General features: G+C 34.0%; 1 protein-coding gene across 2 annotated transcripts in view; it reads left to right on the forward strand.

The window, feature by feature from the left end:
- Window positions 1-25400, forward strand: part of LOC130452349 (mannosyl-oligosaccharide alpha-1,2-mannosidase IA-like) — a 158664-nt gene that overhangs the window by 105744 nt on the left and 27520 nt on the right. The window contains exons 2-3 of one of the 2 annotated variants that reach the window (XM_056791556.1): window positions 4252-4501; window positions 22818-23036. In XM_056791556.1, the coding sequence (XP_056647534.1) occupies window positions 4268-4501; window positions 22818-23036 (453 nt within the window). In that variant the 5' untranslated portion in view covers window positions 4252-4267. The remainder of the gene's footprint in view (window positions 1-4251; window positions 4502-22817; window positions 23037-25400) is intronic. The other variant, XM_056791555.1, reaches the window with a different exon arrangement.

Here is a 25400-nt window from a genome sequence, read left to right on the forward strand (position 1 = left end):
AACATTTTAAAAAGAACAACACCATATGAAAAATAACAAAAAATCAATAGTGAAACATAAATAAGAATATTGTTTATAAGTATCAAAGCAAAAGAGAAATATAAAATTTCAGAGCAATAGTGAGTAAAAGGAAATAGGGCAAGTTCAGAAACGATGACATTAGAGAAATGTCGAGGCAAACATCAATTATAAATTAAATAAAATAAAAGTTAAGTTGTTACGCCCATACAATGGGAATGAATCAACAAAAGAAAGTCTGAATAAAAAACGGATGTAGATATACCAAGGAGTAACCAATTGGATTGACTAGATAGAGAAAATAGGACGCAATAAATGGAAAACTTTCAGAAATTGAAATTTTTCATCAGGGACAAAAAACATGGGAAATAGTTGGAATAGGAAATGAGAGATGTCGATGCCTGAAAAGCCATAAGAAGAAGATATCCATAGTCTAGGAGTTGGTCCTCACTTCGACTAAGGTACTTTCACAAGGCTGAAAAAAGTGGTGACCAGCTCTCCGAATACCAACTTTCCAAACGAAAATTTTAGTAAAAACTTGAACTTACTGTATACTTTTCAGCTTTATGTCATGCAAAGTTGTCGTATTATTCACTTAATTTTGAAAATATTTCCTCTAAAACCGAGACCTTGTAGAAACATGTCTCTTACCACTGTTGCTTTCCTTTTTAAAGTTTTGGCAAATCGCTCTTGTGGACTATCTGCCAACTTTAGCCAATTCAATGTCACGTTCTTCGTGACAATATTTATAAATGGATATGGCAATTTCTCTTTGATCAGGGGGAATAAAAAGAAATCATTGGGTGCTTATTCGATGTTTTAACTTCATGAACGTTTTTCTGTCAAGATATGTGTGAGATCTTCCATTGTCGTGTTGGAGAATGAATCGTCTTCTGCGATTGGTTTCCCTGATTTTTTTTTTTTTTGGATTTGGCTCGTCTTGAAAGACGTGGCCTTTCACGATCTCATAGACGTCTTTTGAAGCGTTGGAATTGAATTTTTTCAGGATATCCATTCGACACTAGCTGTCTTTGAGCGATTGTCAAATTATGCGGTATCTAACAACAGCCAAATACTCATGCAATATAGAATGTATACGAGTGGAACTAATGCCCAAGTACGCCTCAATCTCACCGTATGTCATATAACGATCTTTCAATATCAGTTTACGCACAGCATTTATGTTGTCTTGTACACCAGCCGATTTTGGACGTTCTTGACGAAATTCATCCTTTAGCGAAATGCTGCCACGATTGTATTCGGAAAAACAACGAAACATGATGTAAACAACTCAAATAGCACACGTATGACAACGCGTTCTCAGTACGTTCACGATTAAAAATTTCATATTCACATCAGTGTTGCCATATCTTAAAACTTAAGTAGCAATTCTCGTAATATCACGAAAATATTCTAATAAATAATATCTCTAAGAATTTTTACCAAATCACTATCCCTATATTCTATTCAATAATTAACTTTTATCGCTTATAAGTATACTTCCAATGATATTCCTGTTATTTGGTTTTTTTTTGTAAAAACTTTATTTCCCATGACCTCATTTCACGGGAAGTGGAATTAAAGGCTCATCACAAAAATCCAATTTATTGGTCGTTTCGGCAGTCGATATGTATCCCTAATTATACAACTAATCGTTATTCAGATGATTCACAGATTATAAATACTGTTAAATACGCTTCGTATTCAAAACCGTCAATGGTTATCTTCTGCCAAGCATGAAATTCTAGTTAATTTGAATTGTAAACCAAATTAGAATTTAAAAAAGCATTTATTATATTATGTCTAATATAAATACGTTGTGAACTAATATAATAGAACCAGTTTTTATTATCTCGTCTTGAATAGGGATAGTTGCATACTAAACATTTAGTAAACACGAAAAAATACGGTTACTTGTGAATCTATAACTATAATAATATAAAATTACTATGAATTTCGAATTAATATAGCTTCACTATTTATATAAGGTGCCTTTTTTGGGAATTCCAAATCATCTTGTTTTCATAACCTCAATTTTTTAACTGCATACAATTAACCTAATCCTCTCCAATATACCTTACGGATCATTTCAGGAAAAGACGACGTGGTCACGTCCTTTTGCCTACCGCACCACCGTGACACCCTCTCTTAAAAACTTACTAGAACCCAAGGGGGACTTTTCGATCAGAGCTTTGACCAAATCAATCGTCCATTCGACATTGTGGCGGACACATCTCGAACGCCACCTAAATCAAAGTTTGACACGCGCGAGAGTTATCTACTAAGTTTAATTTTCACTTTATCTTTATCTTTACGACGTCCTTCGCCCCATTGTAACTTTATTATTGTGCTGCATCTTCGCTATCCTCAATCCCTAGACATGGATCCATACATTTTCTTATATAGAAACATCAGAATTCATTACAATGCTTTAGTCTATTCGAACTAATCAAGGAATACCATGTTTGAACCTTCCAAAAAGTGAGTGGCCTAAAGCTTTGACTAATGCCGAGTCAAATAGATTGGTGGAATGTGCAGAAGACAAATTCAACTAGAAGACTTGTTAACTTCAGGTTTCCCACATGGACATCAGTCGCGAACTAAAAAGAAAGGGCGTTAAATTAAAGACAATTGTAATAAAAACTCTGTTGGTATATTAGGTTTCTTGAAGCATTACAGAAACACGTTTTCTTTTTGCATATATTTTATTTATAAAACAAGAACACGTGCACTTGGTTACACCCAAAACGACAGTTGACAACATACACAGAATAGCAAGGTGTTGCCAATTTGATAAAGATACAAGTACTCACGAATCAACAACAATAATGAAAGATTTACGTAAAATATAAATCCTAAAACAAATTTGATGATAAAGTTTGGGTCTGTTGTGCCATATCCTAAGCAGGTATATCACATCTTACGTCGGGTATGTGAGGGATGAGGCGTTGAACGCACATATTTCTATAGAGAAATGTCTTCCAAAATTTGTTGGTTTTATTTATATAGATCATCCCATTGACGAAATAATACCGGATCTACCTTTTGTCACTACATCACAATAACCAGATATATGGTTAGAAGGTCACGACATATCATTTGTACCGGAAGAAGATCCCCCAAATGTTCCCCAGGCTATTGAGAAGAAAAGTGTGGGTTAAGGGTTGGGAAGCCAACTTTTGCATTCAAATCGGCCATGACAACCAGTTGATCTGCACTTGAAACCTTTGAGATTTCGCGTTACAGAACACTGTAGATCTCTTCTACTTCTTGATCTGGTGTGTCGGTTGTGGGCATGTGTGAAGTCTAGTTGGAATTGCGTTGAGTATAATTCTGTTTATTCGGTCTCTGACAGTATCTGATTTAGCCTGTGCTGCCTGGACATCCACAGCAACATGCTCATTTCACACTAGATAGCCCGGACCCATCCAAGCGCCGACCACAAGTCGGGTCGAGTGGTGATACTAACAAGTCTTCTTTGCCTCTACTTATATTCATATTAATGTTGTACTCATGGGAAAATAATTACGTTGCCTACCTGATCTTATGCCGTTCTCTAATGTTTGATTAGCCTAAAGCGTAGTTGCCACATGCGCCAGGTCTGCCGTACCGAAGTCCATCTTCTCCGCCTTCCCTGCTGGTGTGGTCTTCACCCGTATCGCTGGGCAAGGGGATTGTGTTATACCCCGCAATACTGGGTCCCCAGCAGAACTTAGCCACCTACTTCGAGGAGAATTGCCTATTTAAATTCAGAGAAGGGGTCTCTGGATTCCCATAGGCCGGGTTAATATTCGTGTGTGGTGCTAAGAACAAAGGCAAGGACATCTTGTATATTTGTGTAAAAATATTTTTCAAACGTTGTGACTTAAATTTGCGTATAATGAATATTTCATATTTGCGTGTTCCGTTGACTTAATGTTTCCGATTATGCTGTAGTTCATGTCAAAATAGAAAAATGCATATCGCTTATAGCAATTATTTTTAATTCGTATTTCGGTACTATAAATAATAAAATCGTTCTTGATAAGCATTTTTTCGGTAATAAATGCACGAAGCACAACAATATTTTTAAATACATATATGTAATAAAACTTTTTATTGTGTGCATAAGTCAGTTCAGATATTTTTTGTTCACCAAACTAACACAAAAATTGATGAATACATAAAACCGTTATAATGGCTTTTCAATTATATTCGTCTCTCTTATTCCGTTCCTAATTGTTAATATTTCAGAAAGTTATAAAGAACAATGGTCGTGAACACCAAAGTATCCGCTTCCGTTTTCGGCGGATCTATAATAGTGATGGCTTGGAGTGGGATTTATTTTTCGAGACAACCAAGAGCGTTACCAGAAGAAACTTGGATGACTCATCGGAACGTGTATACGTTCAATGAAAGTTATCAAGTGTATACTAATAATTCGGTAAATATTAACGTGAATGGTACTGGAAATGACGAACTTAGAAGGAGTAAAATCAGAGAGGTATATTTTGTATAATATTCTAATTTCGAGCTTAGATTGAGATATACAGAGCGATTCACCAAAATCTCAAATGGTAGATCAAATTTTTTAATTCGGCTCAACTTTAGCAACGTAACTTCTACACCCAGAGGTACCACCCATTTATTAATGACCCTTGACCTCTAAGGAGTCCATGGTCATGATATGGAACTATATTGGCTCTATATAGGCTCTCTTGGACCCCAAGCATAATCCGAATGCACACCAAATTTAATCCACCACTAAAAAAATATAAGTTGTACCCAGTTAGTTATTGAAGGACTCAGTGTGTGTCAGTAATTATAGTGGTCGACTAGGTTAGGATTGAGGCTGGGGTCGTGGGGAATGAGATAATTTGAACCTCTGAATGGTTAACACGCTATCGACCTGAAGTTAGCCTAGACAATAAGCGTTATAGTGATTCTGATCACCAAACACCGATGAGTGGGCTGCATAGTTTGAACTAGACAAGTCCCTGGGGACGAACTATGTACAGAAGACTGGGACAGGTGCTCTTACCCAAGCCACTGAAGGCAACTGGAAGCACCTCAAACATGAAATGACTGATTGGGTCTACAAATAGGATAATTTGAGTATGCAAATGTGCGCGTATCTGTCACATTAAGACGTAACATCAAGAGGAATCGACTCATTCGAACAGCTATGATAGGACATAAAGACAGTGTAAAAGGACACGATGGAAGGACTACAATGAAAGTAGCGATATCCCCTTTTTGTCAATCTAGGGTTAAGTTAGGTTAACAAGCTATCAAAATTAGTTAGATGGGTTTTGCTCCGAAGGTGTCTGGAATAAGATATTAAATTCTCTATTTTATACACAAAAAACATTTAAGAAACTAAGATGGCGAATTCAATCATATATATATATATATATATATATATATATATATATATATATATATATATATATTTGATGTCATGAGTAATCACTATAGATGTGGCCCCTTTGGTGCAGAAGTTATGTTTTATGTTGCTAACACCAATAATCCATTTTCATTGTCGGTGGTAACTGTCCACGTCTTCCTTTGCTTCATGTAAGCGAGCTATCTGTAGTACCAAATCTAGCCCGCGCCTCTTACCTTTAGCGGATAGTCTACTTTAGGGTATGTTTATGTATAAACCGTTTACGCAAGAGTGATGCATTCCTGCCTTTCGTCTTTGGTAAAATCAGGTCAATTCTTCATTCAAAGAGAATATTATCTGATGTTTTAAAATGTCACTATAAAGTATTATCGTTAAAATAAGAGCAGAGAAAATACGAAAACGGGCTTTAGCAAATCTGTCCAAAATAGTCACCAGGCGACTTAAATCTAGGTCTTGGAAACACTTATGTACTAATAAAAAACTAAAAGTACTATTCATGCATTGAACTATACAGGATGTTCCAATTAAAGTAATAAAATAAGTGATGTTTGAATTTGGCCAGTGTTGTCTTTAATATTTGAACACCATATTATGAAATGATGGAACAACAAATATTACAATTAATAGATCAACTCAATGTTTTATAAGTCACTTGTGTATTGAGATATATTCAAAGTTGACAATGTAATTGAATATAAGTCGTTCCATTTAAAAAATCGTGTGTTTAATTTATTCAACTAATTTTGGAACATTTTAATGGCTGGAAATAATTTAGAAGATAGCCGTGGCTCCACACTAAAGATGTGTAAATACAGGTAACTCAATCTGTATATTGTAAGTTTCTTAGACGTTTTCGCAAAGGAAAAGGGTAATACTCGAAAAGGATATGATAAACCTATTGAGAAAAGTTAAATAGGAGAGTGAGAGAGCTATTTACAGCATTTAATAGTATATTAACAAAATTTACTCAAAAACCATACATGTCTTTTGTTTGGACAGTTGCTAATAATCACAATGATCCATTTCGAAATCACACTTGTGAATCACTAAGCGTCCCTGTCTAATAAAACATTTTGATGTTCAAATTTTGACGAAAGCACAAGCTTTCAAAAAACAAAAAAACATCCAAACTTGACTATTTACATACGTCAAAGAAACACACACGGTGCAAGTGTAGAGTTCTGAAATTGTCGCCAAGACTTTGTCGTGGTTAATTTGGAGAAATCCACTGCCGTTTGCATTTTGGATCATCAAATAAGATCAAGCGATCAAAAAACGGTTTTGTATGAAGCCGTTCAAGCAATACGTTGCATGTGATGAATCGGTTAGGTTTGTTTTAATCGGATAGGTTATGGGATATCCAAACACCTGCTCTTCTTATTTTTCTAATCTACTCTGGGATTTTCCGACATATATTTGAGCCGCTCAATGCACACATCGATTAACTCCACTTTTTAAAAAATCTTAAATTTAAGCGTCAAAACCTTTGGTATAGTCATAACTTTTTAAATTTATAATAACTTTCCTGAATAATAACGATTAGCACCGTTAAATGGCAAATTTTTTTGGCCGTTGAATAATAAGTAATTTATTTCAGAAGCCATTTCGATTAACTCCATACTCTAATGTAAATCATTTCAGTAACACTGTGCATCGACGCTTATTTGTTTTTAAACAGCAGAAGATGCTCTCTCCCTCTCATTAATATTCGTAACAAAATCGCATAGGTAAACATATAAAAAGAATCACAATACAAACGGTAGTTAGTATAGCAGTGACCTCGCACGCTGAATATTACTGTGTACTTCTTAGTCTTTTCAACATTACTCCCAGATTGTTAAGAAATAAATATTATACCGTTATAATCAAGATGAGTGAGACTAATAATGTGACTGAGGAAAGCAGTGATGATTCTTCAATACGATTCATCAACAGAAAGTCTGGTCCAAGAAGATGTTTGTCGTTTTCCTCGGATTCATCGTTTTGCAACAGTACACACCCAACAAACACATTGATTGGGAGGAAAAGAAGTCGTTATCCTATTAAATGGATACGAAATTTACAAAAGCATAACAGGATAAAAGGTTTGGCTTACAGGAATAGAGGAGGAAAATTAATACCTGATGAAAAAGAGGCTGCTATGAAAGAATTTTAAAGTTTACATAGTCAACTTGACCAAATATTTTCTTAAGAGGTTGTATCAAAGTTAACCGTCACAGGGCATCCAGTAAATTGGCTTAAAATACGCTGGATAAAGTTAGAAAGGTCCAAACCCTATCTCATACAATTCAAATGTGACTATAATGAAGATACAGAATTTCAAGCCATTAATATAAGAAAATCTTTAGTGGGTAGACCGCAAAGTTGAAAAATATAGATCAGCTTTTATTATAGGAGATAGAAGGTAGAAACTGTGACAAAGGAAAAATGGAGAGACATGATGGACCTGGTAAAATTAATTACTCCTGTTAAACACGATTACTATAAGAACTTGTTAATAAATCTAAATGACGATTCCTGGCTTACAGCTGATGAAGAAGAACATTATTTATAATATTGCTAAATCACCCCAAAGAATAATGCCGCTAACATAAAGCTGCTATGAATCAATTATAAAAATTATATTATAACCGAACTGCCAACATTCATTTCTATGGAAAAGCTGTGATAAAAATGTATAATAACTAACTTCTTCTGTAATAAAAAACTTAAAAATGTAAAGACTAAATTTAACTTTATTACTTTTTTCAGTTGCCAAATCGATTAACTCCACCAGTCACATAAAAACTGTAACATTACTGATGATTGTTTGTTGGCCATTTTCTCTTATTAATTTTATATACCGTTAGATGAAAGCTATATCTGCAATTATGCATTCTACATTATATATTTGAATTCATATTATCAAAGGATTTTTTAAAAACAATATACGTTTTATGGAGTTAATCGATGTGTGCACTGAGCGGCTCATTTCTTTCCCCTTTTACCCTCAGCATGTCGTTAGTCTTTGTGATTGATAGGAATCAAATATATCAAAATTATCGATCTGAATTTAAGGAATCATCTTTGGCATTTACGAACGTCTAATGCTGTTGGATCGCAGTCATTCTCGAAGAAAAAAAAATAATGTAAACAGAAAGTTTTGGGTAATGTTTATTTGAATACTTATAGCGGACGGCCATCCCGCGTTGTGTGAGCACATCTTGTTGTAACTGATCGCCACCGTCGACGGTACCGCTCTAATGTACACGAGTCTTAACGCATATTAAAAAATTTGTGCTCTAGAATTTGATAACGTGTGAATATATGTCGATAAACTATGACAAAGGTTACCATCAAGACCACGGGAATTATGTTTTGTCGTTTTTTGATAATGATAATGTATTTCAATTAATATTACTTGCTAAATAAACTATATCATTAATTTGTCATTTTCTAATATCAGTCTCTCGTAATAAGTAGAGTTTACATACTTATTCAATATTGACCGATTGTTGAACTATAGCATCAATATACAATGATACTTGTTTAAACATCCTTTGACATACTTCCTCGAGCTGGTAATGTACGGTGAAATTATCGATTTAATTGATTATGCAGGGTTAGTTATACGAGATATGTCATAGAGAGATCTTTCAACCATTTCAATACGTTTTTTTTATTTTAATAATTCATATAATATTCATAGCACAAAATATTTATTGTTTGTTGCAAATTTAGTTTGACGATGATAATTGAGACATATTGTATTGATGAGTGGGTCGTATGTGTTCCAACAGTATTTTATTATAGTAAAATGGTGAATGTTGCACAAAATTGAAAAACATTGTGATTCAATTTCTTTTTTATTGAATATATCAAGGTAATCAAAAATTGTTCTTAGCAGAATAATCATTGCAGAGCGCTACTGTGCACATTTACCAAGTGATCTTTGTCCTCTTTTCATTTTCTTTTCTTCGTTTTCTTAAATGTCCCGGAATAGGCAGATTATCCCCAATAGTATCCATGAATTTGGTTCTATCTGGGGGACGTCCAATCTTCATTATTTTCTTCTTGTCCAACTAATGACTATTATATTTTCTGTTACTGGTGTAATGAAGTTTATAAAAGGCGGTTATGAACATCTTGTATTGTATATTATCTATACATTATATTGCAGTCGTGAATAGCTGGTAGAAAACCTTTCACCGCCGTTAAAGATTTTTTTACCCGAATCATACTGTGATATCATTACTACCAAAAAATCTCGAGTGCAAATTATACTTTCTTCACATGCCATCATTTCATTGTCTTCTCTCTGCAGGTCACCTTCAAATTTTGGAACATTTTTTCTAGTATTCATGCACGTTCCATCGGCAGTATATGGTTGTGCATGTAAAAGATAGATTGGATTGAAAAATCGGTCAAAACTGTCAGTGAAATGGAACGCAACCAAATTAGTTTCCGTGTGCGCGTGTATCGCGTTTGACGTTTTAAACTGTCAGGTTGTAGCCACGTTTTCCAAATTAACTAAAAACTTTGAGATAATCAAAAGTAATTAATTAATTATTAATTATTAATTAATTAAATAATTAATTCTATACCACAACTTCGCAATATTCTATGTTCGTATCTCGAATTAATAGGGTACATTTCTCTCTTTGTGTGAAATTTTCAAATTTTCCTTTCCGAAGTAAATATTTGTATCGTACCCAGTTTTGTAATCACTTCTTGTCAATAGTTTTATACCTCGTTCGATTGGTTTTATTGTTTCATTTATGATCTACTTTTGAATTTTGTCATCATCTCGTTAATTAATTGATACATGTTATCACTTCGGGCAGACAAAAAGGTTTTCTAGACAGGTTAATACTTCTTCTATGTAATACTCATTGGAAGCATCTTTTGGGTTTTCGGGGTTATTGAAGTACAATTTGATAGAAGTAACAGTCATCTATTTCTTGGCACTTTTAATTTCATCATTACCTAAAGATTTACTATTGGACCAATACATGTGACATCCTAGTAAATGATTCTAACTCATTAAGAAAGAATAACCAAGCACGATCATTATTTCTGCATTCGGTGTCTTTTGAATATTTCTTTTAGATATTCTTTCTACAACGTTTAATCGTTGATTGATGCATTGGGCAATCCATACAAATAAGCTTTTAGGTAATAATTTGAATACAGCATCTTGTTTGTTATATTACACAGTACAAATCTTTTTTTTTTTTGTAGAATATTATGTTTCGGTATAAAATTTTCAGTTTTTCTAGTACAATCAAACTCCTAAATTACTATTCGGAACTTCTTTTTCTTTTTTATGTTCGCCGTTAATTTCTTCATCTTAAAAAGTATCGTCCAAAATTTATGTCAATGCATTATCTTCAACTTTATTTGAAGAATCATCGATGGTTGTATATAGTTTTTATCTATATCACTATCATCACTGACTTGAAATGGGTCTAATTCTTCTTCAAAATCAATGTTATCCACAATGTCTGGAGCTTTTTGTCTAACAAAGGTTTATCCATTCTGAAACGAAAATTTTGAATATATAGGTTATTCAATACTGATTGAACATAATATCCAAATAGTTAACATTATTGGAACATTCCATTTTTATTTTCGGAAATAAAAAACTCATAAAAACTATTGCTGCACAATAAATAAGTACAATAAAATTATAAATAACTTACTGGGAAATTCCGAGCACAGCACATATACAAACACAGTTAGTAATAAGCGTGACACGTGTCTACTATTTGCTAGCAACATCAAGACTAGAGGAATAAATGCAAACAGCAACAATACAGACAGGTTTGGACTTGTATAAGAGCCTATGACTACAGTACTAAAATCCAAGATCCCAATGCATTTTTAAGCCTTTAAATCATTTTAGTGATTATTAGAAATTTTCTGAGAATATGTTCCTACAGATTGAAAAGGTTAAAGGAGGTATGAGCTAAAAAAATGATAATGCGGCCTTGAAAATATCTGTGCCGAACTTAACCCTTTTGGCACCAGTTGACATACGACGCACGTCTACTTGCTTTACTTCAGGACGTAGGCCCTACGTCAAATATACGTTGTTATGATTTTAACTTGGATTTTTTGTATATATTCCAGTATAATAGTTCTCCTCCTCCTCTGTCTTGTTGGACCGATAAGTGGCCGGTTTCAGCCTAGCTGGCAAAGGCAATGCTTTTTATTTATAATTAAAGTTAGGATTTGCAAGTATTCTAGTTTCAAATTTTGATTTGAAGTACAGCCTTCGTTAAATTATTTATGCGAATATCTGCAATAAATTCTCCTCTCATCTTCGGTGACAGTGATTCAGACTCTGATTTTTTGTTCGACAATATTACATCCGACAGTGAAAGTGAAAATTTTACTAGTAGTGACGATGAAATTTTATCAGACCTTAGTAACACTTCATCTGTTGCTGCATGGAATATGATAGGCGATCCATTTGGAGATACTCGACCTGATAATGTGCCAGAATTCCTTGGAATTGCAGGTCCAAATCCTAATGTGTTTCTTGATGAAGACGTATCTTTTACAAGGTGTGTAGATGCATTTTTGCCAGATGAATGAATGAATGAGCTATCAGAAAGAATAATAATTCATCTTGGTAGAAAGTTACTGAACTTGGATTATTCTTTCTATACAGATAATTGGTACTGTAGCACTCGACTTGCTGAATATTTATTACAAAGAGAAACACTGGTACGATACGATCGAATAGAGGGGTTTTAAATGTATTAAAAAATTCTCAACTTAATAGATACTTAGATATTTTGACAAAAGAGACGTGTAAGTGCTTTCGACAGATTTTATTGCTGAAAGAGAGATATGTTGTAGGTGGTCAGCGAGAATTTTTTATGAAACCCGCAGTAATTCAACAATATACTCAGTGTATGCGAGGCGTCGAAAAAATCGATCAATTATTGCATGCCTATAATTGTTGCCGGTAATCATACACCTGGTTCAAGCGATTATAAATACATTTTGTTCAATTTGCAATATTGAATGCACATGTTTACAAATAATTGAGTTACCAAAATATGACATTATAACAAACATTATTATATTATAACAATTGAGGTTCGTGTTGAACCTGTTGTTCATACTTTATCAACATTTCCACCTACTCGTTGTCTTCGGCGTCCACACACTTGTTATTTGTTCGTCAAATAACATCAGACGCGATACTTTTGTAATTTGTGCCCTACAAGGCCTGCATTGTGTATGCCAAACTGCTTCAAACATTATAATCATTTTGTTTAAATTTTATGTAAAATAAATTACTTATAACGAGTTTCAATAAAATATCATTTTGTTTTGTATACGTTATTACAGTGTAGTTTCATTATTATGACGTACATCGTACGTTCGTTGGTATATAAGTATGAAAACGTACGTAAAATGTTAGCTGGGGCAGAAAGAGTTAATGGTAAAATACCATCCGAATATATGTGTAGTTCAATAGCTTAATCAAAGTTTGTTATAAATTTTAATGAGCTTACATCCCCTAATACAAATTGCACCGTAATTAAAGAAATACTTTGTTTTCTTCAACCTTTTGGATATATTTTTCTATTTCTCTATTTCTTGAGGTCTTATATTGATATATTTTTAATTTGAATTTTTTTATTTTTTTTATCTTTTTGACATTGCCCTCATTACCAAGAGCATTGTCAAAAGAAATACATTAATAATAACTGAAGCTATCATTTGATCATACTTTGTATATCATTATATTTTAAATTGCCAAGGTAGGTACACTGATCCTAGTGTTACTTTTACTGGACATTTTATTGACATTAATTGTTAACAGTTTCAATATAATTTTTATACTAACTTTCTTTTATTTTTTTATTTTGATGTATTACAAATTCCCTCGGTGCTGTAGATGAAGTTCATTGTCCGAATTTTGTTTACGAAGGTTTCTTGTTTGTGTTTGTGTAGAAATTAAAAGTTCAAACTTAATTAAAGACAGCCTAGAACAAACAAAGAAATTTTTTCTCCTAATCGTTCCTATGTTTTTTTCTCGTAAATTTATATTTTCGCATAAAGCTATACGTTTTTCTGAAAATGAGTATTAAACTAGTAATGAATCATTGTTTGTTTATTTATTTTTGTTCTATACAGGGTATACAGAAATAAAGAATATATACGTATTTTCGGCTACATTAATTATTATTTAGTAGTAGTCTTTTTGATAAACCCATTACAGTTTCTTAATCCATTAGGCTTTGAGCATTTATTTTAAGCAGAGTCAAGATCGCTTGAACTGAATGTGCAATATGATTGTTTGATGATTTTTTAAAAATATCTGTATTTATGTACGAGGGCCACTCGTATTACCAACATTTCTAAAGTTGACTGGCTGGTTTCAAGCTATTAAGTTATAACAGTTGCTCTACGCATACATTTGTCCTAAACCGTTCATTTTTATGTTCATGTTATAGATTGTTATTTACTGGATACAAGCCGTCTCTGTACTTCTGTGTAAGTATTCATTTATACCATCAAACACACCACATGGATGTATGAAATTAACCATTAAAGTTTTGTTGTTGTATAGTTACGACTAAATATTTAAGTATTTATTTCGAAATTTTAGAGGTTTATAAACAAGGTTTGATTGAAAAGAATGTTTCTAGCGTAAAGATTCATGGATAAAATTTAATTTTATACTTGAAACTTTGATACATCACTTCTTAAACTAGATACAACGCTACAAACATTATTAACGCTACACGAAGATTTCATTTTTTGTTTGCCGCGTATCTTCAATATTCAACTCATACTCTTTCAATATTCTAGGACTTTCTAAAATATCCGTCTGCCATCTTTTAATTATTAATAATAATTAAATTATATTAAATAAAGACAGGCGCCGTTAGAGAGCCTGCAGTTATGTACACACAGAACATACCCTAAGAAGAAATACATGGAAACAACATGGTAAATTTTCCACGCCAGTGCCCTCGATGGTACGTTCCATAACTAATCTATGTTCGCGGTCCATTTAAATTTACAACGCAAATATTTACTGTATTCTATGTTATCAATTACAATTGAATTAACAATTGACATTGACAGTAATGACAGATTTTTATTACACGAGCGCCACGATGTGTGGAAGAACTAAATTAGTGTTAATGAAAGTTATATAAAAGTCGTCCTATTGGGTATGTTCTGTGTATGTGCCCGTCACACTATAGCTCTTACTACATCAAGTTATGACCGGAGCTAGTAGATGGACTGCGGCTGTCTACTCGTCTATATTTCTTATTAAATTCTTGGGTACTTTGTATATAATACAGTTAGAATTAATTTCATACGTTCATTATTAGATAGTTTGTTGTTTTGACTTATGACACTAATGAGCGAAGGTGTGATATATAGCCAAAACATTCCACTCATAAATGCCTACGACGAAAACTGAATACGAGGTATAGCTATTAAATAACAAGATTGATAAAATATTTTGATATTATGTATATTTATTTATGTGAATATTTCATTGTTCGAAATAGTGCAGGAAGTTTTTTTCTTTAGTTCCTTCAGGACACGCGAAGCTTTTTCCCTCACAGTTTCAACAGATTCCAATCTTGTTCCTTTTAATACAGATATGACCTTAGGAAAATTATGGTCGTACGGTATAAGATCCGGTGAATAAGGTGGGTAGTCTAACACTGGGATGTTGTACTTGGCTAGGAACCTCTTAACGGACAGTGCGGCATGAAACAACAGTTTTGTACACAATTTTAGCATGTTAAAATTTCCATTTAAAATTCAGCAATCGAATGAATACCTAGCAGACCGACGGTCAGAATAGAGTTACCTACTTTTTCGATATTTTCCTCTGTTTTTGACGTGGAAGGACGTGAATCATCTTTAACAAGTCGGCCATCTTAAAAACGTTCAAACCACTAAAAAACACATGGCAAATTCATTGCCATACATTTGTTTCGATAAATTATACAAGTTTTAGTTGCAGTTTTTCAAAATAAAACAAAAAAACAACCCCTATACAAACGGAGGCCACGGCTACACTCGTTTGTCTACAGATACGGTAGACATCGGATTCTCCCACAAGTGAAACTTGTTGGAAATAGGAGAAAATAGCCTGGGAGCCAATTCGAGTTGCCATTCGTGGATTTTAGCCATGGCGATCACAGAAGTGCGCGAAGATGCCTTGTCTAAATGGAAAAGCACTTTCTCTCCTGTTATACACAATCTCATGATTATCTCACAAAACGGACGCCATCACTTTGAAACTGTCATCGCCGTTTGCCTCTCAGATACGACAATGACGATCCACTGTCTTGACTGTTTTTTCGTTTAGCAGTTATGAATCGACACAAAAAAAACCCTGTTACTTTTGCTTAAACCGCGATAGCTTTCAAATTCATAATTCTTCACTCAGCGTTTTCTATCTTTCTAACCTTGGTAAACTTTTTAGATGGTATCGCTAGTTGTCGCAGTTTCGGCCGTACGGACAGTTAAGCTGATACGGCCACGTTTAAATTCAGATGCCCAAAATGTTACGGTTGTGAAAACAACATTAAAAAACCCGATGTTTAATGACAGGTTAATACTCAATTTCGTTAGAATCTAAGCGTCCAAAAATGTTTGTGATAATCTCTCAAAGCGTGCGCACATAATTTACACTATATACAGTATTTTTTTAACTGTCGTTTGTAACTTGGATTGAAAAACATGCTAGAAGAAACTTATATCATCCAATTTACTACTAGTGAATTTTTTAGTACAGTATATCATTTTTTATCTCCAAATAATAAATTGTTTTTCCTTCAGATCAATACTTCTTGATCGTCTTTAATTAATTATATAGAGAAATTGTCTATCAAGCTTTTCTCTTATCTCGCGTAAAAGTTTCCATAATTTTGTTCTGCCTACTTGTGATAAATCGTCTTCTCGCTAAATTGAATGTAGAGCTTTGTCTATCTGGGTATCTCTTCATTTATTTAAAGAATGAACTTTCTTTCGAACGGCGATCATGTCAACATCTATTGATAGTCACTACCCGAATTTTGTTGTTACGGATTAACAAAAAAATGTTCTTTCTGCATATAGACCTATGAAATATTCTATACAAAAACAGTTGAGAAAGAAATTCCATCCTGTCATACAGGTGAGGCGAGATTCACAAAATCATGAGGAGTTTAATATTGGATGGTTTTTTCTCTTGTCGATTACCATTTTTTCCATAAACGTATCGAGTTACATTTGTAATTTTTTTTCTTTTATAGTAACTATCTTAAATATATATTATCCCTGTAAGACAGTTAATTTTTTAGTTTTTAATACTTCGACATCGATCATTATTATATTTTCTTTGTAAAATTTTATCTTTTTGGGTCATATTAAGTATAGATTTTTTCCTTATTTTACGATTTACATGAAAAAATAAAGACAAAATTAGGCTTGAGCAAAAAGTAGATGGCTCCCTTGAGTAAAAACTTGAATACAATTTATAATGAACCCTTGTTACTACAAGCTGGCTGGAACCTAAGATTGCCGAACATTGTCTCTTTAGAAATACAGTTTCTTAATTTGATTTTAGATGTTTAGAGGGTTTTGTATGGTATTTGTAGAGAGATAGGGAGAGATTCTTTGTATAGAATTTGGTGGTATAAGGAAAATTTTTATAGGAGGAGAGTTTCTTGTAGTGGGCAATGATATAGGAATTGCTCCTCTGCAAGGCTGGGGTTGTGGGGATTCTTCTCGGTTTGAGGTTTTTTTTGATTTCCTATCCTCGGCCATTAATTTATTTATTAAATGATTAATATAAACTATAGGCTCTACATGCACTCATTTATGCGTCTTTCCTCATTTCTATTTTCATGGGGATAATGTTTTTGCTCTAAAGTGTAGATGCTTATTTATACGATAGCAATCGTTGCGAATATTATAATGAAAATATGATTTTCCATCGCATAGCTAATATGGAGAAGGAACTTATATATTAATTTCCAATTAAACAGCGCTTTAATAATTTCGAAACGTATAAGCCTGTCTGTATTCCAACTAAATCATTTTAATCTCATTGGAATACACTTTGCTTTATCCGCCCCGTAACGGTAATCAAGCCAGAATTCGAAAACTTTTCCGTGATTAATGCAGAAACGAAGTAAACACGCCGTAAAACTGTTAACAGTTAGTTAAGGTTGCCTGAAACTATTTAAACTTTTATAGTTAGTTTTAGTACGCTGATACTGAAATCAATTAAGAAACCTGGAATAGTTTCGTTTCTTTAGATTATTTAATTCTTAATTTAATACAAGTTGTTTATGATTTGATACCTGTAAATATAAAGAATGTGTTTTTCCTCATCATCAAATCCTCTCATATCACATAGGGGTGTGTGGTCTAAGCTTGCTTACATTTATGTATTATATACAAATTTGACCAGTCACTATCTTTGCTCAATTAAATCCATGAGTGACATAATTTCCAGATTTTCTCGTATTTGGTCATTAATGCAATGCACTTTTTTGTCCATGGTTCACAGCCTAATTCAATATTGGTCTATAAATTGCCTTATAAACATTTAGTTTCGTATTTCTCCGCAATCTCTGCTTGAGCAAAAAGTAGATGGCTCCCTTGAGTAAAAACTTAATACAATTTATAATGAACCCTTGTTACTACAAGCTGCTGGAACCTAAGATGGCCGAACATTGTCTCTTTAGAAATACAGTTTCTTATTTTGATTTTAGATGTTTAGAGGGTTTTGTATGGTATTTCTCCGCCTCTTCATTGCCTGTATGCTCTATTTCTATCGCAAGGTATTTAAATGTACTTACCGTTTGAATCCTAGGTCATTCTATTTCTATATTTATTGTTCCCGTGCCAAAACTGCCATCTTTTCTACATTCATTCTAACATCGAACTGCTACAGTGTATTCCAAAGTTTTTCTGTAGATCTTGGATTTTTTCTGCAATGAAGACTATGTATGTATGTAAGTAGATATTGGGATGTCATATAGACTGCTATTGTGCGCCCCTTTCTTGCTGCAATACTGGGGAACCCAGTGCTTACAGCTGATCTGTTCATCCCACTAGAAAGTGGGATGAGAATGTGGGAGGTCTGTAGCTGCCAGAGATTTTCGTCTTCTATTTCAAGCACTCCCAAGTGTAGTCCTCCGGAGTTCCTAAGTGTTTCACACTTCGAGAGAATGTGGATAGAGGTTTCGTCCTCTGTGCAACAAAATCTGCACATGGAATATTTGGTTTTGCTCCTATCATATTTTTTTTCCAATACTTTTTCTATTGTTCTGTAGCTGATATCACAAAAGGGTTCAGATCCCATGAAGGGCTTGTCTGTTCCTGCTTTAGCCAGCTTTTCAGCTATTTGCAGGTTTTTATATCCAACGCAAACTTCTTTTAAGTTGGATGAGCACATATTTATTTATAAATATGTTGAAAGCAATAGATTCTAGCCACCTCCTTGTCTTAGTCCTTCTATGGCTGAAAAAGCCTCTGAAATTAAGTTTTTATTAATAACGTGGTTGACATTTCATTTATATAGGCTCATGATTGCATTACGTAAGTCAACATCTATTTTTCCTCTTTCCAAGTTCTGCCATATTTTTGCTTTCGGTTCCATGTCAAAAGTTTGTTCCTTATCAATAAATCCAAATAATGCATCTATATCTCGGTGAACTGATTTATCTATTAATATTAATAAAATTTTTCCACTTCTAACTTATTTAAATTGATTTATGTTTTTTATTCCGAGATTTCGAATAAATATGTATCCATCATCGGAGAATTAACCGAAAATTGTGGTATATTAGCTGTGTAATGAAATATTAAATTCAAACTCCTGCTGCTATCTCGTACAATTCTTTAAAACAATAGATGAAAGACACTGTCGGTATTGGATCCCCTAGTTTAAAGTAAGTAAACATGTAAAATTCCAAACTAAAATATTGAAGGGAAGTAACTGTAATATTAATTCTACACAAACAACCAGTCGAACAAAGTATGGTATAATTAGTTCTTCAAACTGATGCGACTTGTTTGCTTTCAAAATTATCATTACTCAAAGGCCCTTTCAGATTCAAGCGCCGCGGCCGACGACGAGTCTGTTTTTCGCCAGCATAATCCATTATAAAAATTTACCGGGTTTTGCCGATACATCAGGCATTTGACTAAAAGAACTCAATATTATTCAAAAACTTTATACTAACAAAGGAATCTTTTACTTAATCGCAAATAAAGGGTGACAAAATTAGGATTTAAAATCTATATATCAAAAAAACATATGCATTTCTAGTTTAATCAATGTAAGGTAGACAAATGCGGGTTTTATCTTTTAAAAATTACATCGTCCAAATGTTGTCCGTTACGTCGGACGCATTCTTGGAAACTGGCCTCAGTATTTTTTGCCACTCCCTGGAAAAGTGCCGCTGAGATGCCATTGACATCGCGAACGATATTTTCTTTCAGTTCAGAGATTGTCGCCGGGCTTGTTTCGTATACTTAATTTTTGAGATAACCCCACAGAAAAAACTCCATGGGGGTAATATCCGGGAAGGTCACCACCCAGGTGGTGGCCAAGGTATGTCACCGAAATGGCTTATCAATTTGCTAGAGAAGAAATCACGAAGCATCGCCTTGGTCTCCCTAGCAGTGTGTGGCATGGCGTCATCTTGCTGAAACCAATTCTGTGAAGTGAAGACAGGATGTTCTCTCAATATTGGAAATAAATAATCGTTAAGTATTCGCCTATAAGTAACAACGTTTATAGAAATTGCTTGCTTTTGATGATTTTCGAAGAAATAGGGTCCAATTATTCCCTTGCTTGACATCGCACACCAAACTATCACTTTAGGATTATGAAGTGGCTGTTAATGTTTTAAGCGGAGGTTTTGTCTTTTAGGGGACCAATAACGAAAATTTTCCTCGTTTATACTTTCATTCAAATGAAAATGGGCTTCATCACTCCAAAATATAGTGTTCACTTTGCGAAATCGCGCCAACATCGTCTCGCAGAAATTTTTACGCATATTGTGATCATTAGGCTTAAGCGCTTGCACAATTTGAATTTCAAATGGATGAAATTCGAGATCCTTCTGCAATATAGCGTGCACTATAGTTTTTGGAAGCCCCAAGGCAGCATCTCTTGCAAACGGACTGACGCGAATTATCGCGCAAACTTGCCGCGACGAGTTCAATGTTTTCACTCGTTCTCGACGTCCTGCTGGGTCCCGGTCGTGGTTTGTTTTCTGTTGAGCTTATTGTTTGGAACCTTCGCACCCATGATCGAATCAAATCTTCACTTAAGGCGTCACGTAACCGTCGAATATTGTAATGTGAACAAAATCTTCGGCGAGCAATTGCACACTAATCATTGGTTTTGAAATACGATTCGTTTGCAAACGCGCGTGGTTCACCCGTACACTGCGACATCGCGACTAAAAAACTCGCACGAATGACAATGCCAACGCTGAACCCTCCCCGCCCCACGGCTCAATGGTTTCGGAGAAACTCGAAATTCAAATCCTAATTCTGCCACCGGACATCCGTTACATAATGATTCAATTCAGGATCAATTTAGGATCGCTGTAATGCATATGCTTGATTACGAACTTATATAGGATGTTGATTTACCGCGAACGATAGGAATTCGACAGACATAAGAAACGAATGTGAGGTGGAAGACATAATCAGATGAGGTAAACGTAGAAGAGTTTAGAACGTGGATAACCAGAGACATCTTAACATCTCAAGAATTACAAGCTGGAAACTACAGGCCTAAGGCCTACAATACGTTGAACAACAACAAGAAGAAGATTCAGAACAGAGCTAACCGCGAAAATGCGATTGCTCCCTAAACTGTTTCGGAATCAGACAGCTATTATTTTTAAATTATTCCACGATTCGTATCGCATGAAACAATGAATATTAACTTTCGAAGAACAAGTAGCAATTATATTGACGTATATTAGACAGCACTTATTGAATGGTGTTAATAATGATTATTATTAATTACAAGACGCGTCGATTCCACGTATTTAACTTATTCACAGCATGCATCAAAAGTTGAAACAATGATTCTTATGTAATTTTCGATATTGATAAGGATAAAATATAAATTAAATGTAAATGTAATATATTTAATTATTTAAAGGTTGTTATGGAGTAAGGTGTTTATTACATTTATATTTTTTCAATATATAATTTACAAAAATAATTCAGAATCCGTGTACTCAGTTTCAACATTTATTACGATCAAGCTAATTTTATACTACCACTACACCAACACTCACGATTACACTGTCTGACGCACGTGTTATTTAAGTCTCTGAAGGTGATAACTTAAATTTAAAAAAATTTATATAAATTAATAGCCACATTGTCCTACAAATTGCGTAGTAACACATCACTTAATAAGTCGTGTAACTAACTATCTTGGCACAATGGTAGATTGAAGCAAGCTGATTAAAAGTCTCCATGTGCACAAAACCCCTAACCTCCCCAACCCTGTCAAAACTATCCCTGAAGAGTCCAAGGGTACAATAAGAAGAGGGGTTGGGGTTTCAGTCAGTTGTTGAACCAAGCAAGCTGATTGAAAGTCTCCATTGCCTCGAATCCCACAAACCTCCCCAGCCTCTCAAAACTAGTCATGAAGTGTCCGAGAGCACTATGAAAGGAGGAGAGTGTCAGAATCACTGGCCGAAACCTCTTCTCTTTTGTACCCTTGGACTCTTCAGGGATATTTTTGGCGAATTTGTGGGGTTTCTTGTCCATCGAGACTTTTAAGCAACTAGATTTGAATTATCATTATGTCAATATCATAAAAATTTGACATAAACCCAATTACCATTAGGATTTTGCGGGAATTTTTTATCCAAACTTTGATATAGCACTTGGTATTGCTCTGTGTACACCAGCGACAAATTATTCAGATGAGAGAGACTAACTTACCTTAGTTATAAAATTATTAAGTTGAAATTTTTTGATAAAAAATGTAATTTATGTCTAGTTATCTAGTTTCAGACGTTAATAGAGGCTTAAATATGAATAGCCTACAGGCGGCAAATATCTGTACAGTGTCTAAGAAACATTTTTAGTACACTGGCTCACCGGTTAATAGAAACACATTTCTTACTAATCTAACTTCAAGGGCTTCCTTTATCTCCTTTAATGAAGACTGTTGAGATACCTTATTAGAATGACTATTGCCGCGGGCCCTAATTTATCTGCCACAAATGAATCTCATTAAACACCGTTTGGCATCAAAAGGATAAAAGGATGTTTACATCCTTACACCAGATAACTTTTTTCATCAAAGTGATAATGTTTCGTCTTATTGTCTTCGTATTTCATAACTTCCTCTCGTACAGTAACTAGTTGATTAATGTATTAATTTATTATTTTTTTTCAGATGATGAAACACGCATGGGACAATTACGTCAGATACGCTTGGGGTAAAAATGAACTTAAACCTATCAGTAAGAGTGGTCATAGTGCTAGTATCTTCGGTGCAATGCCTTTGGGAGCTACAATTCTCGATGGCTTAGATACTCTTTACATTATGGGTATGGAAGAGGAATTCAAACAAGCCAGAGATTGGGTCGCAAATGAACTGGATGTTGAACAAGTGGTAAGTTATTTGTTGTCCATAAAAATATATTATTAATTCCTTCTCAAGTAAGATTTTATATTCTAAATTGAACAGAATTGATTTACGGTCGTCTTGGAAGTTTTCAGTTTGGTACTATGTTGACTTTGGTTAGTGGCTAGAATCACGTCCAGTTATCAAGAAAGTGCAATGTATAATTATATGATGTTTGAAAATGAAATAGGTTTAGTGATATTGAAATATTATTGTTTATAATTTTGTATACCAATTACGTTAATATCTAATACATTTTATTTACAACCATATATGCAATGCTATCATAACTAACGTCTTTGGAGGTTCGAAAGTGTCATATTACACCACTCTACTTACCGCCCTCATTTCCCGTCCTCTAAAACATTGTGATCATTAAATTTTTTTTTCTATTCTAGTTGAATATTTTTTATAATTAATTTTATAATTAACGAAAATACAACAAACTACTTATTAATATTGATGGTTAAATATGAATTATTATAAGCGTTCACAGAAATATTTAGGCCAGTACCAGCGTTGGCGTCTCCAACAGTTATCTCTTATCTCTTTGCTGTTGAATGACTAAGGTTTGTGAACTACTTGCAACAGCTTCAGAAGACATAGCACATTGGGATAGCATGTTGGCAGTTTTGGTTTTATTCTCCAATGAGCTATCCACATAACCTTCTGCTAGAGTTCTAGATTTCCATCCTCCAAGCCTTTTCAATTGAAGTACGTTTGAACCACTGTTGGCAAGTAACGTAACGGCGGCTCTTGTTAGAGCGTAGCCTGTAAAGGCTTTCGAGTCCTCTAAATTCAACAGCAATTTTTAGTTTTCTATGCTACTTTCACAAATTCATGTAGTGACGAAAGATCTTCATCCATTCTGGATCAATAATGAAAAATGATCTACTTGTATGTGTTTTGGAATCTGGAATTTCAACCGAATTTTTTTCTTCAAAACAGCCACATCGAAAATTTTCTATTTCACTAATTCGTCCGTCCGAAATGCACATAAAACAATAAGAAAAATATAATACCATCATTCCTGTGCACTTGTATAAACTCAAACACGATTTTTTTTAAAAATACTATCATAGAATGTAGATTGTTTCCAGTCGCTCTTTATCTATATTTGATAAGATATTTTATGCGCGACAGGTACATCTCATTGTTCAAATTCAAAAATACCTATCTTGGAGGTTTTTTTGTCTTACTTCCCAAGGTGCTAGCAATTATGCTTCCAGGTCTTTTGCTAGAATGATCATAACACTCGCAGAGTAGATGCTCTGATGTCTCTATGGCTTGCTCGCAGAATCTGCAGTTGTCGTCCTCCGCCGTCTTAAAGTGGTTGTTGACAGGGAGAAGACCAGTTTAATGTCGTTTCTGGACATCTCAAGAAGACTTTTTAGCTGATATGGTTATGAATCGTTTGGATTATCTTAGTCTTGTAGAGTTGGACCTCATTAAGGCTTTGGTCTAAAATATGGCTGGTATACCCTGATAGGCTGGATTTTTTACCAATAGGGAATATTCAGGCAAAGTTGTATGTGCTTTTCTGCTTACTCTATCCCTCTCAATAGTGCTTCACTTCAGCGAGCTGTTTTTAAATGAATTTCTACTTTTTCACACGCTGTATATACTCGCATGCGAATATAACTGAAAAAGCGTCACAATTCATGCTCTGCAGAGGAGAATATTCCTATATCAGGACTATAAAACTAAATTCTATAAAAAATATCCAACGATATTTATCTCTTAGTACATTTAAACGTCCGTATTACACATAATTAAATATTTTTTTTGTGTGTGTGTAAAACGGAGTTTTCTCATATTTTGGATATGAAAAATCACTTTAGATAACTATGGGTGAAATATTTCAAGATTCCATTTAAATTTTTTCCAGAATAACTTCGCTTGTCTTTTATAAAACGCGGACTATAACACTATTTTATTTTATGTCCAGGTGCTGGTAAACTAACAATAAGATGTTTGTTTACCTTTGTACTGCAAACAACTATTTTATGGTGAGATACAAACGACGGAAGCTAATAAAATTGTTTTGAAAATGTTTTATTTAGTATATAAAGAAAAAAGATTTAATAGTTTTGAGTAGTAGTAAGTATTAATATTACGAGGATGATCGCAGAAGTACCTGGCCCGACAAAGAGAACACAAAAATTTGGATACCCTTTATTATAATAAGAATTGTCAAGCTCCTCAAAATAGTCACATTAACTGCCGACATCACTTGACCACTGAGCCATTTTTCAAGTCTGGGAACAAAAAATAATCCGAGGGGGCTGAATCTGGCAAATAGGATGCATGAGTAGCAATTCAAACTTTTAATTCATTAATTTTGTCCATTGA

Source organism: Diorhabda sublineata, chromosome 1 (assembly GCF_026230105.1).
Source record: "Diorhabda sublineata isolate icDioSubl1.1 chromosome 1, icDioSubl1.1, whole genome shotgun sequence".
Classification (NCBI taxonomy): Eukaryota; Metazoa; Arthropoda; class Insecta; order Coleoptera; family Chrysomelidae; genus Diorhabda; species Diorhabda sublineata.